Here is a 16748-nt window from a genome sequence, read left to right as displayed (position 1 = left end):
AGTAAAATGCAACAATGCGGAATATTTTTATGATGTGTTTCTTGACATATATTACAGCGATATCGCTTCATTAATATTGTTGACAGATTATTGGACATGCTGCACATCCATTGTCCAATTTACGAGGGCACCTCACAATCCCTCTGCGAGGTAATATACAATAATCATAATAGAGATAATATTTACAATTAGGTCCCATGAATAAAAAATGTAAGATGTGCAAATGAGTGCACTTTAATGGTTGATCTCCTTCATATGCACACCGAACTCTCGTTGTCTTGTGAGCGGAACCACAGCGCGAGTCCTCTGTGGCCTTCAATGCCTGGACGTAAGGGGCTCCATCTCTATCACTAGATCGCGAGGCCGCGGACCCCGACTTAACTCCACCACCCGTGGGACCACGGTGGACCAGCGGTCTGAAGTGGGACACACAAAGAAAGGCCTTGCTTTATTCTGTAATTCATCAGAGGGTGGTGTGGAGTGTGCTTGAGGGTCATTCCACCAAATTGGTGCCATTTGCATCCCCAGGAAATATAATAGAGTGTCATGTGTCACCTTCCACGCCGCTTATCCTGCAAAGCGCGGGTGTCAAACTCAAGGCCCGGGGGCCAGATCCGGCCCGCGGCGTCATTTTATGTGGCCCGCCAAGGCAAATCATGTGTGTTGACTTAGCGTGTTTCTTTCAAACTGACTTCACATTTTACACCACATATGAGATATTGCAAGTATTTGTTACCAATCCCCCCTTTAAAATAAAGTGAAAAATAGTTGAACAAACTATTTATTGGCCTCGGATTTCAAAGCTAGTTATCCATGAATTTGTTGTGTATACGTGTTATTATAAGGCGGTCACACATTTATATGGGTTCACAGTCGTAACGGCCCCTCTGAGCACCAAAGCTATTAGGGATAGGCCGATTAGCCGGGCCAATTATCGGCGCCGATATTCGGCATTGTGATGAATATCGGTATCGGCCTTTTTTTTTTTTTTTTTTTTTAAATCTGATGACCGATAATAAATCAACTTAAAACTGTGTTAACTTCAAGGAACTATTTGTTTAAATTTTATTAGAGATTCGACGGACCCTGGGAACACTCTGCACCTTTTGGTTTTGTTTGAAATCAAAACAAAGGTAAGTGAAATTTTAACATTTATGTCATTTTGAAATTTTGGAGAACTTTATTTATTGTCGAAAACTACAGGGAGCAAGTTTTCATGTAATTTTTGAAGACATGCTGATGACCCTGGGAGCTCCCTGAACTTTGTTGTAATTTTACAAAAAAAGATGCATATCATCAAAAATGTATAATAAAAAACATCAACATGATGCAAATCTGAAAAAAAAAAGTTCACCAAACAAGCGTAAAGGCATTTCAACACAGTTAAGAGTTTTAATTTGTTTTATTTTTTGATGCCCAATATTTTCCTTTTTACTGAAAATGAATATCGGCTCCAAATATCGGTTATCGGCCTCCTCGACTACTAATAATCGGTATCTGCCCTGAAAAAAAAAAAATATCGGTCTATCTCTAAAAGCTATTATGCTATTATGGCACCAATTCTGTGAAAAGGCTCTTGTGCATTGACTGTCTATTCATGAAGTGCAGCAAGAATCTCACCCCTCCTCAAGCCTCTGACACTTTGTTGAAGGCCGTTGGCCTGGCAGGTCTCATTCTTGCCTGGGTCCTCATTGATTATTGCCAGGTTTTGATTCCAGTGGCACCAGTTCACCTCATCCACCCTGTTGAAACATGTTTTGGTACGTTTAGTTTTGAAGCTTCCTATTTAGAACCTGCAAATTTAGAGCATGAATATACCAATATTTCGAGAGTGGAGCCCGACAGCTCTTTGGCAAAATCCAAATTAATTTGCGCACATTGCAAAGCTAAATTCAAATACCATATTAGTTGTACGTCTTTGGTGCATTGTTCAACAGTTGTATTACGCAGGAAAAGAATCGTATTCAAGTAAATATTATTTCCAAACTTCGGAGAAAAACTGTAATTGTAAAATACGATTATCCACAATCAATTATGGAAAATGTGGGCAATTTTACAGGAAAAGAATTCCAGGGTCAAAGAGAGCTATTACAACAATCTTTGAATCTAAATCTACTTTTGTTTTTTCCCCACACAATTCCAAAATTACGTTGGAGTATATAATTAGCCGTACATTGGTGCAGAGTCTGCCTTGATGGACGCAAATTCTACTACGGTAACTTTACTTGCGGTAGTGTACACGTGGCCCACGACTCAATAGAACACCAACATTATTACAAGTCTGGAATTATGACTGCAAAATAAAAAGGACCTGAAGCACCATCGTCGATCAGGTGTTCCATCCCAGTTCTTGCCGACAGTAACCATCTCGCCGACTCGAAATGACTTGCGAATACAAACTGGGAAAGAGCGTTCGATATCCAAGATGGTTGTTGCCCACTGCAAAGAGACATTGTTATTAGATTTTTTATTTGATTGAAATACCTGGAAGTGAAGAAACAAAGAAAATTGTTACAGTATTTTACAACCCTCTTTATTTGTTTTGCAACCATTTCAACATTTCCATTACTACTATTTTTATGATGATATCATGTTACAATATGCCCAATATAATATTTTTCACCATTATCATTATGTTTATATGCTGGATTGAGTGAGAACATGTCATGGTTCTGCTACCTTTGTGACGCTTATGATGTTTATTTCAACTTATGCGTATGGCACAAAATATGATTCCATGCAAAATGAAGGGCTAAATTTACTTAATAAACATAAATGCGTCTATTCGAAGCCCATAGACTGAGAACATGACATAAAGTGAACAACAATTAGGTAACATGCATGGATAAAGCTACAGTATGTGAGTTTTTTTTCTATGATTTGATTTGATTCCGTGTTTTTCTTTCAAGAAGAAGGAACTGACCTGCAGCTTCCAGATCTTTTTGCTCTCCTTCGACACCTGGCCCACCGTCTCCCCCATCAAGGCGATCAACATGTTGAGCAGCAGCACAAAGGTGAGGATGATGTACGTCACTAATAGAATGAGGAAAACTGCCGGGTATTGAGCACTGTGGATCATGTCCAGCTCTCCCATCCCGATGGTCAGCTTGAAAAGGTCCAGTAGGAAGATACTGAAGGTGTCGGGGTCCCTGCACTTGGGGTACGTCGGGCAGCCTCCGTCACAGGCCGTCCCCAGGGGAGGGCACACGGTGAGGAGGGATACCAGGGCTATGCAGGGTTAGAAAATAGCCTTTTCACTTATTTACATTCTGTTTTCAGTTCTTAAAGCGGAAGTCAACCCAAACCGTTGAAACACGGGGGGGGGGGGGGGCGGCCATTTTGTCTTCAAAATGACATCACAAACGCTCACAGCGACCACTCACGGCTGAGCTGTTTTCTGAATCTGAGCCGTGATTGGTCGTCGTGAGCGGTCGCGGTGTCATTTTCAATCGACAGAAGACAAAATGGCCGCCCCCAGAGATGGCTAAAAACGAGAGGATTAACACTTATTCCACAAATGCAATATTTATCAGAATGCCGTGTTTCAACTCGTGGGACAGCTGGTAACATATTCTTGAAAAAAAATATGTTTGGGTTGACTTCTACTTTAAAGTGGAAGTCCACCCCCCCCCCCACCCCCGAAATCCTTGACAATAATATTTTCTCTGCGCTTTCACTAGTCTAAACTAGGCAGTCTGATGTATATTGCGTCTGTGGAATATGAGTTCAGCAGCCAAATCCACCTGTTTTCAGCCACTTCAGGGGGCGGCCATTTTGTCACGGGATGGACAAAAACGGGTGGATTTTACTGCTTAATTCATATTGCACAAACGCAATATTAATCACTGCCATGTTTCACCTGGTGGGCCCGCATGGAACATGTTCTTATAAATAATTTTAATAATTGCACATGTACAATGTAATGACAATAATAAATGACTGATAGGCCACCAGTACTTTTGTCGTTAATAGACTTACTGCAGTCATTTAACTTTCTGGTGGAAAATTGTTAGATTGAATATGAAGGTGGTTCTAATACAGAGGCTGGTTAGTGTATACTGGCTGAGCCTGAAGAATGAAAGGAAGTCATTTTACCAGCAAATAAATAACTTATTTGCCAAATAGAAGTTTGTAAAATAGCTACTCATTCAGGTTCAGGGTCATCTTACCAGACGCGTAACCGATCATGAAGAGTACGTATACCAGTAGGAACCTGAACAGGTCTTTTAAAAGAATCTGGGGATCAAACACAAACACGTCTTAGTTGGACTAGTATTTGAGGGTTTTATGATTTCCCTGCAATGGCGTCCACCTTCTGTATCATGATGCTGTAGGTACCAGTGAGCTTAAGGCCTCTGGTGAAGTAAAGTGTGTTCATCCAGCCCAGGACAAGAGCAAAGACCATCACGGAGACATAAGCCTCAATGCCAGACAAGTAGAGAGCGGCTGTGACTATGATCAGTATGGAGTAGACGAAACTAAAAGGACACAGAAAAGAAAGCGTGTCAAGGATTGCAGCGCTGAAGTCTGACAACACCGCGCAGAGACACATATCAACAAATGTACAAAGGTGTTCAACATTCAAGTGCCCTGTCTTTTAATCATGGCTTTAATTAAAGATGTAAACTTGAAAACATGGCAGGGAGGCGATAAACAAGACGATTCAATTAAGAGGAAGCAGAATTTGCCGCGGGGAAAAAAATTCACAAGATGTGAGGAAGAGTCGTGTGTGTGGGGGGGGTGGGCGGGGGGTAGTGTGAGACTTACTACAGCAGTTGAAAGGATCCATCAATAAATAACGACTTCACCCCAGGGCACTTCTTCAAGAAGAGGTCCTTAATCTGCAATGAGATGAAGACACATTTCCATAAATGCAACAACAAACACTCATAAAAGACGCCAGTGAGTAAGCAGCCGTTAAATATTTGAATTCAACTCACATTAGTTAGAAGGAAGAAGATTCCGGATGCTAATGTAATGACCTCTCCTGCCATCCGCAAGTAGTCACTGGACGTTGTATAAGGGTACGGGGGCTGCAAGACAAACAGGACGATTAGAAGGAGTTATTCAGAAGGGGAGTAAAATCAGTATGTATAATGAAAAAATATCATAATATTAGTTGCACCTGCATAATATAATGAGATCTACCTATATGTTGTACAAAACTACATAAAAATCTGTACAAAGTACAATGATAGCCATGCTCATAGCTAAAAATGAAACCTACTATGAGGAATTAAATAGCCTTTTTTTTTTTTTTTCTGTTTTGTTTTGTTTTTAGGGCGGGATTATCATTTTTTCTGAGGGGGGGGTTGTTTCGGATTAGGGTTCAGGGGGAGCAAAGCAAACCCCATTTTCTGTGGAAAACGTATATTGGAGGTTGATGAGCGTTTTTTTGGAGAACTTTTTTTTTCCAGTGCATTTCAAGTTAATAAGGGTTATTATAGTTTTTTATTTCGTTTTGAGTTTTGTTTGTTAAATTTAGTACGTTTTAGCTTTCAGGGCGGCTTTGTTAGTTTTTGTTGGTTTTAGTTTCTACAAAAAAAGTTCTAGTTAAATTTTAGTTCCTTTTAATATTAGTTTTGTTTTTTTCAAAATTATTTTACTAGTGCGCAGAATTAAAAAAAAAACACTGATTATGTGGCATAAATTCAACAAAAATATTATTTTAAAACGTTTTGATGATACAGGGTACAGTTTAGCAGTATTTCAATTATACGTGAATTATGGCTATTCGCAGGAGGTTCTTATGCTCCGCAAATAGTGGGATTTTAAGTTGTAACATCACCATTCACCACTAGATGGCGGACATGGCTTGATTGCGCTTGCACCGGGACATAGTATCTGAATAACACTACAATTTTGAGTGAGTTAATTTATGGGAGGAAAAAAAAAAAAAAAAAAAATCACAGTTCTTGCACTTAATGTTGGTTTGTTGTTGAGCAGTTTTGTGCCGTCTTTTAATGGTAATTCTTGTGCGCAAGAGCTTTTTGCACTGGACAAAAAAAAAAAAAAAATCACAGTATGTTTTTTTTTGTCGTCGTTGATTGTTCAAACCCTTTGTTGTTGAAGGCTGGATCTTTTTTACATGCATTGAGAAATGTATTATGAAAAAATGAAATATTAAGATAATGTTAATGTACTGATAATGTACATTTGTTCATTTAAAAAAAATCCATATGCACACATATTGTCCATATTTAAAATAGCATTTTTGTTAGACGTCTGGTTAGGAGGTGCATGGTCCTATGTTGCCCCCTCGGTAGCGCTGATGAAAAATTGGGGCCCCCCCACCATCATTCCCTGTTATATTGTGTGAGTGCACCTGCTGTTGAGTCACTGGCTTTCACAGTTTCTTCTACCCACCGTTCCCTGTGTCGGGTGATAATAAGCCACAAGGGTGAAGACAATCATGGTGAAGAGGTAGGAAACTACGTTGATGTAAAAGGTCACAGCTGCAAACTTTTGCCACTTGGCCCTCAGCAGTTCATTGATGGGCTCCACTGCCAGCATCTCATGACGGATCTGACAAGAGGACATTGGACATTGTCTTCTGACTTTTTAATACCCTGGACTTGAAGGAAACTCCATTTCTGAGAGAGAGATGCCTTTTTTTTTTTCTTTTTTTTTTTTACCTCACTATGACTGTTGTAAACGAGGATCTCCAGCACAGATGGTTCGCCTCCACATGTGTCCAATGAAGACAAATCATAGAGGGAGGAGTACACTGGTCCATAAGCCCAATCCTTAAACTTGCGAGAGAGATGACGGACGTCCTCGTCTTTGATCTCACGTCGGATTATGTGTTGAAAAACCTGTGAAATGAAATTAATATGATTCCATGCAGGACCGAAACAGAGGGTACGTTGTGTTTTGGTCCCTGAATCTTGCTTTGTTTATAAAGTCTTCAGAAAAACACTTGAATTCATTAGATCCGTTGTTGTTGTTGGGTTTTTTTCTGTTTATTTTATTCATTTTTTATTTTTTTAATCCTATCATTTTGCACCTCAAATTAAGGTACCAAATGTCCATCCATCCGTCCATTATCCAATTCGCTCATTCTCACAAGGGTCGCAGGCAGTGGGCGGGGTACACCCTGAATTGGTTGCCAGCCAATCGCAGGGCACACAGAGACAAACAAACATCCGCACTCACAGTCACACCTAGGGACAATTTAGAATGTCCAATTAACCTACCATGCATGTTTTTGGGATGTGGGAGGAAACTGGAGTACCTGGAGAAAACGCACGCAGGCACGGGGAGAACATGCAAACTCCACACAGGAAGGCCAGGGCCGGATTCGAACCCACGACCTCTGCACTGTCACCGTGCTAACCAGTCGATCGCCGTGCGGCGGTACCAAATGTGTATCAAAAAATGTTTTTAAAAAAAACACTACATTTTCCACGTAAATTGGAATTACACTGGGTCCAATGACGATTTGATTTTGGTGATGATTGCCACTGACCTTTAGGTGTAACACAGTCAAAAATCATATGCAACAAACAGCAGTGACAATAATGCAGTATATTAACCATGACATCCTAACCCACAGGTCTAAACTTCAATTTTATGTGCCTGAGAAAGCAGATTTTTCCTTGACATTTTTTCCAGACTAGCTTTCCGCCATAGAAATAGAATACCTTAGTTTCACAGTATCGCCATTATAACTGGCCGCCTGTGGCAACAATAACTAAGATATGGCCCGCAATGACAACAAGTTTGGCAACCCTGCTCTGACCCAAAACCTAACCCTAATTCATCCCCAAATTATAACTAACTTAAAGGAGTGACTTTGTTGTTGTTATCGTTGCTATCGTTTTCACTGGATCGCACTAATGCTACATATAACCCAAGTCATGTATTTAGTTATGCATGTATGAAAAGTGCAATTACACAGTTTAGGAATGGTCCCCAGTTCATTGCGTTAGCATTGCATGCAATGAGCATTCCAATGTTGGGGGAAGATCCTAAGTTGAATTTACCCAATTGTTGTACTTGGGTCCTACTTCCCATGATTCTTACCCCGATCTTGCCCAGTTTGGCCGCCATCATAAGTGGAGACATTCCATCATTATTGAGCACCTTCTCCAGGCTACAGTCTGGGTACAGTTTGGCGCTCTTGATCAGAAGCAGGTCATACATCTTTGTGAGGAAACGGGTGTTGTCCTTGGTGTTGTCCGCAATGTGCACCAGGGCGTGCAGGACCGTGTTGCCACGGGAATCTTGGCGCCGCAGGTCGGCCTTCTTGTGTGGATTCTCGGTCAGGTAGTGCACAATATTAGGCTGGTTGGTGCATGCGGCCAGTGAGAGAGGAAGTTCACCTGCGGGAGGCAGAGGGAACGATTCTGAATTCACAGGCGAGGACAGCAATTCGGTTTGAAAATAACGGCTAATGAACACGAGAGTTAATTAGGAACAGTTGCTGGCTCCTGTTTATTTTTGCACAGCATACTAAACATGGATCAAAGATTGGACTTTAAATCCCAGCTATGAAAACAGCACAATTAGCAGTTGTTGGAGGGAAGGTTGCAATGGGGCCAGAGTGCCAAAAGCAGCTGCAGAAAATGAGCCGTTGCCATGGGTGACAGATTACTTTGTCACCTCAGATAGAAACGCTCCTCTTCATGGATTTGCACGGATGCACGCTGAGTGTTAGCGTGAGTCCAAATCCCATTAGCCATTAGGCCTGCCAGGTTCCTGTTCACCTCGCCGCAAAGCTCCGCAGCAAATTACTCACACTGTGCACGGACACGCTGGGATTTGGGAATGACAACCGTGCTACGTGCAAATAGAAATCATCTCCTCTGTGATGGGTGAGGAGTGAAATATGCATTTACAATCAAATATGAACAAGCCTTTATATTGACGAGACAAGACAAAATTGAAAGAAGGCACAATGTGCTGCTTCATTGCTTTCAGTGTTGGATGGAAATATTGAATCAGTCATGTGTTCATCATTACCAGAGAATAATGAGAAAGCGATGTTGTAAATATACTTCTACTCCTGCTATTTCTTCATTAGGTGCTTCTTATCTGGTTTGTTTCATTGACAAATAAAAATAGTGACTTTACAGCGATATAATTCTCCAATTTTTTTTCAGCATCCATACATTTATTAATGTGCTCAGTTTACAGAGGTTTGAGGTTTGGATCTCGGCCTTCCTGTGTGGAGTTCCGATATTCGCTCAGCGCTTGTGTGGCTTTGTTCCGGGTATACAGTAACAAAGTGTAACACTTCATAAATGTACTCATGTAGATTTTTCATGTATCTGTACTTGCGTATTTTTCATTGCAACTACTATTTACTTTTACTCTGCTCATTTGAAGATACTTTTAATCCTTACTTTAAAGGCTCAATTTGTTTCAACCTGCACAGATGACGACGCAATTTAAAAAATACGTTACTAGAGAGAGGTACGGTCATAAAGTTTGAGATCTTTTTGATATCTTGGTGATTTATAAACGGCGGTAGAAAAATCAGCAGCTGCAGGTGAACTAGAGAGCATTTAGCAACCATATTGCAACAGCAACAAGAAAAATATTCCCAAGGCTTTATTTAATTTTAATATCCATCTAATCAGACAAAAATGCAAACAGCTAAGGTATGTTAGCTAAGGTATGTTTTTTTCAATTGTTGCCATTAGCTAATTTGCTATACTCTGAGTCTTTTCACAACATTAGCAAATCTATAGGAACACATTGTTTTGATAGCATAAAAAGCATTAGCCAATGCTACCTAGCTAGTGGCTTAAAAAAAACAATAAGTGACATGTAATGTGATTTTTTTTCTTCGCAGTATTATCTCTTTGCTGTTGTGCCAAGTTATGAAAACGGGTATTGTGTGTATAACATTTCAGAGGATGTAGTTTTTGTCGTCGTTGGTCAATGTATGTGAACCACATTTACCAACAGAGGGCAGTGTTGAGTTTTGCGCTTAGTGAGATCCTGCCTCCCAACACAGGATGTTTGTTTTCCACTACTGAACAGTGAACACAGACACCTTTCTTTGGATTCAACTTGAACACGCGCCATACTATACAGATGTGTTTGTGGAACATTGCAGGGCTGCCTTCAAGGAACACTTGCGAAAGGTGGAGTCTTGGTTGAAGACACTGGCAGTGTCTGAATTTGCCATTTAAAAAAAAAAAAAGGAGTGGTGAAAAGCTGGCACTTACGTTTCCCTGCCAAGAACATGTACCGAGAGGGTACTACTGTACCTTGGCAGCTGCTTTAAATGCAGTTAGAGTGGGAAAAGAGTGCCAGGTAAAGCTGTAGGCACAGCACATCATTACCTCTGCGTCATTTCCTGAACACTGCTCCTTGTCTACAGTCTTGTGTGACTTAAAGAAGAGTTTGAGGTTTAAGAAAGTGGTTGGTTGGAGACAAAGAGGCACAGTTTAAAGTAGGCAGAGGCTATTACCAAAGTAAAAGTAGCCACCCTCGTCCCTGGGCTGGAAGAAGCGTCCTCGGGCCTGTGCGTGAACATCAGCTCCTTTCTCCACAAGTAGTTCCACATACTGCTTACAGCGACGCTCAATGGCAATGTGGAGCGCCATCTGGCCTGACAAAAACACACACAATGTTCAACGTATGTGCAAATTGGCGATGAGAAACTATTCTCAGAATAACATGCGTTTGTTAATAAGTGTTAATCCACTCGTTTCTAGCCATCTCTGGGGGCGGCCATTTTGTCTTCAGTCGACTGAAAATGACATCACAACTGCTCACAACGACCAATCACGGCTCAGATTCAGAAAACAGGTCAGCCGTGATTGGTCGTTGTGAGCAGTTGTGATGTCATTTTCAGTCGACAGAAGACAAAATGGCCGCCCCCAGAGATGGCTAAAAACGAGTGCATTTTGCTGCTTAACTTATATTCCACAAACGCAAAATTAATCAGAATGCCGTGTTTCATCTAGTGGGCCTGCTGGGAACATATTCTTGAAAAAAAATATGTTCGGGCTGATTTTAATGTCTTTCAAGTTGTTGAGAAAGGAGTGCAGTAAAGGGGAGAACTTTAGGGCAGATATCAAATAAAGCAAATTTCTACGTCTGTAAATAGTCACTGAGCACATTTGTAAATACTGTACTTTCCCTTTTCTCACAATAGGACCGCACCCACCTCTCTAAAGATTGGTAACTTTGACATGGTAGTGGAAGGACGGTGGACTCCAATTAGACCATCAAATGGGCCCTAGTCATACCTCTGTAGTAGACATCCCGGAAAGGCGTGTTAATAAACTCCCTCAGGCTTCCTGTCTTCTCTGCTATGTCCACCAGCAGTGGGATGGTGTCATTCTGCGCGCTGTAGAGGTTCAGCAGGGCTTTAGGAAGACATGTCTTACCAGTGGACGGCTCTAATGGGAAAATGACAATGAAACAAAGAATACGGAGTGGTTATGGTTACACAGTAAAGTTTCATAAATGGATCGTTTGTGGATCTCTTTTTCTCTAACTGCCTCTTAGCAATAAGGTACATTTTTATGCGGCTTTTGTATTAAATCCTTGAGCTGGTGTATATCATTCATATAGAGAATAAAGAGATGCATACCAAAAAAAAACGAGGATGTTTTGAGCATCTTTGTCAATGCTTCAGGTTAAATTGAAGAGATTAAATCAAGGCATGTCTTCTCTATTTTTAAATAGTCTGCAAGCACCTCAAATAGGCCACAGTTTGCTGTGATTTTTCTCTGCTCCCTATTATAAGCTTAGAGTATTCACAGGAAGCTTTCCTGGGGACTGCCCATGGTAGGACAAAGTCTATGACATCAGCGCCCTTTCCCGGTCAAATCTATCTGGGTCAAAGAACCGCAAAGACCCTGCGGATCAGCGGAAAACACAAAGTCAACATGGGCGGTGATTACAATGGGTTCTGCTTCACGCTGTCGGCTCGTTCTCCGCCAGCTCTGTGTAAGTAGACATCCTGAGAGCGCAGACACCCCCAAGCCTACCTTTGAACTCTTCATCCGTCAGCCTCTTGTCATTACTTTGCAAGTACTCCAGCAGACCCTCCAATGCGTCAGGATCCCCACGTGACACACATTCGAAGAGGACAGAGCGGTTGAAGACTTTCATAACCTTTGGGGTGTCCTCACTTGGACCGTCCACATTGGATGTCTCTGTTTTACTATGAAGACAAAGAAACCACCCGCTGTCATGTATCAACTGCAAGATGCTTCAATTTCACACAGTATAAAGCTCATCACAGTGCTGTAATTAAACTACTATCAAAAGGCTTTCGAGACATTTTTTTTTTTATCAATTAATCACAAAACCGAAAGCAAGGGCTCGGAAAGACCACAGAATGGCATCCCTTCAGTATTCTCCATTTTATGCAACCCGGAGATTGTGAGTCATGTCTTCTCTCAGGTCCGACATGACTGAATTTTCAGCAACTGGTCTTCTGGATGAATGAACAACAATTCCCACGGGAAGGGACCAATTCTGCATGTTCTTCCATTTTCACTTCTAATCTGCAGGTCTAGTTGCTATAAATGTCCCAATACGTTTGCCTATACTGTAGTGTAGGGCTCTGTATATGAGCAAAGAGAGTGCTAGGTGGAGGCGGTTGTCTAAATATTACCTCAACTGCCACGGAAGGCACCAACAACATGCGCTCTGTTTGAGTAATGAAAGAGGCCCATAGTGTACGCGTGTATGTGTGTATACGTGGGTGTGTGTGTGTGTGCTCACACTTCATGTTAATGAGACACACCTCTGTCTGCTTGAAGGCGTATTTTAGGACAATATTTTTCCAAGCATTGTCCCAATGAAAAGAAATGTATGAGGTCTGTTCCTGTCATTTGAAATGTTAGTAAAAATGCCTTCTCACCCTCTCGGCAGCTTCTTCCTGCGTCGTTTCTGGTTACTCGTGTTTCTGTAGGTGCCATAATCAAAGAGAGAGTCCATGGGTGCTTTCTTTGGACCTGGAACCACGTTTGATTCATATATGGTGGATTCCAGTAGATCCATGGGGTTTGAAATGCCCTTCTTGAAAGCACCTTGGAACTTCATCCGCAGGTTTTGTCTCCCGTCCACAGGCTGACCGGGCTGAACCAGTTCCTGGGCTGAATCCTGGCCAGGTTCCTGGGTAGATGGGGAGCCATCCACACTCTCAAACAATTCGGAGAACTCCGACAAGAACTGCCCCTCGTTCTCAGCCTGAGAAACATTGCCGTCGCTGGGATCGACGGAGAGGGTTGTGTTGGCCGGGAGAGAGCTGACGGTGTCGGCCTTGGACAGGGCGAGGTGGCACCTTCTCAGGAGGGTCGTAGCAGAGCGACCCTGCAATAACAACGGTCACACTTCAGAACCTTAAGAGGTATTTAGCTCAGCAATATCTTGGGCAAACTTAAAAGGAAGTTGCCAAAAACAGTCAACCCCCAAAACGTTCTTTGCGCTAATATGTTCTATGCGCCTTCTCTTAATCCAAACATGGCATTCTGAATAATATTGTGTTCGTGGAATAGGAGTTAAGCAGCTATGTTTTTAGCCATCTCAGGGCGTGGCCATTTCTTTTGACTGAAAATGACGTCACAGTTGCTCAAGAGCTCAGGTAACAACCAATCATGGCGCACCTGTTTTCTGAAGCTGAGCCACGATTGGTCGTTATCGGAGCCCTGCGCAAATGTGATGTCATTAGCAGTCGACAGCAAGTGGCAAAATGGCCGCCCCCTCAGATGGCTAGAGTTTGCTGCTAAACTCATATTCCACAAACGCAATATTATTCAGAATGCCATGTTTTGACTAGTGAGCCTGCATAGAACATATTCTTAAGCTTGCGCTGCCGATTTTCTGATACACTGAGCTCAAATTGGGAATGATTTTATACAAAATGTGAGGAAAGTCATTACCACTGAGGAATTTTCCATTTATAAAGTGTTTGCTTAACTCATAGCAACCTTTGAGATTTGGCAGTGCACCTATATACTGTGTTGTTTTTTTTGAAGTATTTACTAACTTTACTTACACTTGTGAATTATGATGGGCAAGATAATATATATACTGCAGTATATTCAAATGGAGCAGCCACACTTGCAATAGCTACTACTTTGTATATTGGATTCATTATGTATTCAATCATTTCAGGGTATAACATGAACAACGTCATTGTACTTGTGCTTTTTAACGCAATGTCAAGTTCAAACAGGTGAAAGGGAGTTGCAAAATGTTCTTTCCACGGACTACTTGGTGTAGATACGGATTTAGTTTACCCTTTAATGCATTCTTTGCATAGTGTTAAACTGAAGTATCTCTTGTGCAAAACAGCAACATGAATACAAAATTCATCTCAAGAAAGAACTAAAGAATAAAACAACAGAAATAGAACCTGAATATGTCCACACTGTGCCCAAAAAAATGAAATAAAAAGTTGGGGTAATTCAAAATTTCAAGGCAGCAAACTTTGATAAAATTTCAAGTTGGGCAGTTGCATAAAAAAAATCATGATGTGTAACTGTTGTGAAAACCAGCAGTGCACTGCATTCATGGCTTCCGTACCTCATTCATCCCTTTTATCACAACAGCGTGGTAAATTCCTCTTCAAGCAGTGTGGAAATGATGCTAAAGCATGGGCTCAACCTAAAAAATACCAAAGAGTTATTGCAAGGCCAATTATCAAACTTTAGGAATGCTTTCAAAAAAATCTGACCAACATAAAATAGGGTTGGTTGTCTGACATTTGGAACATTTGGAAAACAGATGCCAAAAGCAATAAGGTCAGATTGCCCAGCAGGCAGAATCACACCATCCGCACTTTCAAATGCATGACAGGTTTACTCAAAACAGCAAGTAATCTTCCATTTCTCAGTCACTGTGGGAACATAAACATACATGTCGCTGACATGCAGGTCCCGACGAGTGTTTCTATAACATGTCTTCCCTTAAAGCATCCTCTCAAATCCTGTGTTGGCTCATGTCAATGCAATCTTATCTAAGCCCTGAAAGGGAACAAGACAAACACAGGAGGGGTGTTGTGGGGTGGGCTGGGCTGGGCTGGGCTGGGCTGGGCTGCATGGCTCTGACGGGTAGCCATGACTCACACACTGGATTATCATGCCGTTGCACTTCACTTCGCATTTGATAGTGAACACACACAAACACACATACACAAAAAGATGATGACCATGCTGATTTGACGAATTAGATGCCCAAAACACAAATGTGATGATGATTCTAAAGGCTGATGGCTGACAGTGGCCCTAAAAAACAGTATTTTCAATCTGCAGAATTGAAGTGGTGATCCAAAATAAATTTTTCCCTGGCTGTGCCCCTGTACACTGCTCACACACACGCACACACATTGCAACTACAGTACTGCACTGTATAGTGGATATTCGAGAGGGAAGGTGTCAGGTTTTGACATAAACCACATTACTTGCTCTGTACTGATGTGACAATACAGGGGGAAACAAATCTCCATTAATCCCCAGATTGATTTTTCATATTAGAAACACACTTTTTCCTAATTTTAAGAAGTACTCATGTAAACCGAAAACTTTGGGGGAAATAGCAAACTGAGGACTAACAGGAAAAATCAACAATAAAGTTCTTATTTAAAATGTTTTCACATATAATAATAGCCGCTGGTGTTAAAAAGCAAGTCGGCAAAATGTGTAATTTACCTTAATCTGCAAGACGGTTTTATTTCTTTGCCTTCTCAATTCTCCTTCACCATTTCCACAGTTTCACACGCACCAAAAAGTTGAATTGTAGTCTTCAGCTTCAAAGCTTTCTGATGACAGAAAACGATCCAAGTGAGACTTCCAAACTGCCGGTGAAAAGCAACGGAGCAACGCACGCTTCTTGCTGTGATTTAGGGTGGAGTAAAGTTGTCATTTGCTAACTTGGCTTCAAAGTTGGAACTGACGCGGCAGTGAAACATGCAGTACCATAAATTCACGCAAGATGGAGACTCTTGATCATGAACAGAAAGAATGAACAAATTGCCGCTGTCCTGTGAAAAACATCGTCATTTCCCCCCTTTTTTACCTTAATGGGGATTCCGCGTTTCAGACATCCCATTAACGCGAAAAAAAGACAAAATGGGACATAAGTGTTTTTATAATTTTATAATTAATTATATATATTTTTTAATAGAAATGTAGGATCGATTATTCAATTTTCTTACCTAACAATTACAAAAGTAGAAAGTGAAAAATTAACTTAATGTAAAAAAGCAAGTTATTGTTATTATTATTGTTATTATTATTATTATTAATTTTACTGCCATTTAGCTGTAATACATGTTTTGATAACTTGGGGGGCGTCGAAATTACTTTCCCTCTTTTCTTAACTTGCATAGAAGTCGTACAGAGATGGGGAAAAAAATCCCTGGACACAGATTTTCTGCAAGCTTAATTCTGACATGAGAGTCAGGACTGAACTGGCCATGTGTGCATCTTTAAAAAAAAACAAAAAAACGCTAAATTAGCTCATGATAGTGAAAAATAAACCATTGTCTGTATGTGTTTTGCAGATCAGACTGAGAAAACGAAATGAGTAGACCACATGAGCAGCCTAGGAATGTTGTAGAAAGTGATAAAACATTTGCAGTTTTTTTTTTTTTACAAATAAAGTGTTACATATTGATATTTATTTTCTCCCTTGTTAAATCATTTTTAGTTACAGTGAGAAATCATTAACATTATTTGTGTCTTCATGAATAATATTAGTTATAATGACATATATTTCAACTGCTAAGCCTTCACATTAAAGTGCCCCTCTCACTTTCAAAAAAGTTGGTG

The 16748-nt window shown here is 40.9% G+C and overlaps 1 protein-coding gene across 2 annotated transcripts; it reads right to left on the bottom strand.

Annotated features, from left to right (window-relative positions):
• Positions 1–164: 164 nt before the first annotated feature.
• Positions 165–15857, bottom strand: trpv4 (transient receptor potential cation channel, subfamily V, member 4). 2 transcript variants are annotated; one of them, XM_086031697.1, is made up of 17 exons: positions 15627–15857; positions 14503–14583; positions 12836–13287; positions 11955–12130; positions 11208–11360; positions 10424–10564; positions 8026–8324; positions 6636–6815; positions 6367–6525; positions 4941–5033; positions 4768–4841; positions 4313–4478; positions 4170–4236; positions 2924–3228; positions 2312–2439; positions 1621–1742; positions 165–416 (listed from the first exon to the last, which is right to left on the bottom strand). In XM_086031697.1, the coding sequence occupies exons 2-17, from the start codon at positions 14509–14511 to the stop codon at positions 316–318; spliced, it is 2625 nt and encodes an 874-aa protein (XP_085887823.1). In that variant the 5' UTR covers positions 14512–14583; positions 15627–15857; the 3' UTR covers positions 165–315. The 2 variants fall into 2 exon arrangements, with proteins under 2 accessions (XP_085887823.1, XP_085887825.1); XM_086031699.1 differs by lacking the exon at positions 15627–15857 and having other exon boundaries at positions 14503–14826.
• Positions 15858–16748: the final 891 nt, after the last annotated feature.

Source organism: Filicampus tigris, chromosome 5, assembly GCF_054856515.1.
Source record: "Filicampus tigris isolate MCC_2025a chromosome 5, RoL_Ftig_1.0, whole genome shotgun sequence".
NCBI lineage: Eukaryota > Metazoa > Chordata > Actinopteri > Syngnathiformes > Syngnathidae > Filicampus > Filicampus tigris.
Note: the sequence above shows the minus strand (reverse complement) of the source record. Positions and strands in the feature narration are given on the sequence as shown.

Bases quoted from the DNA above. Each gene is read 5' to 3' on its own strand.
- trpv4 (XM_086031697.1), bottom strand. The intron at 6,526-6,635 runs GTAAAAAAAAAA...TCCTCTTGTCAG, and splicing joins TTTACAACAGTCATAGTGAG to ATCCGTCATGAGATGCTGGC. The intron at 3,229-4,169 runs GTAAGATGACCC...AACCCTGCATAG, and splicing joins CATGATCGGTTACGCGTCTG to CCCTGGTATCCCTCCTCACC.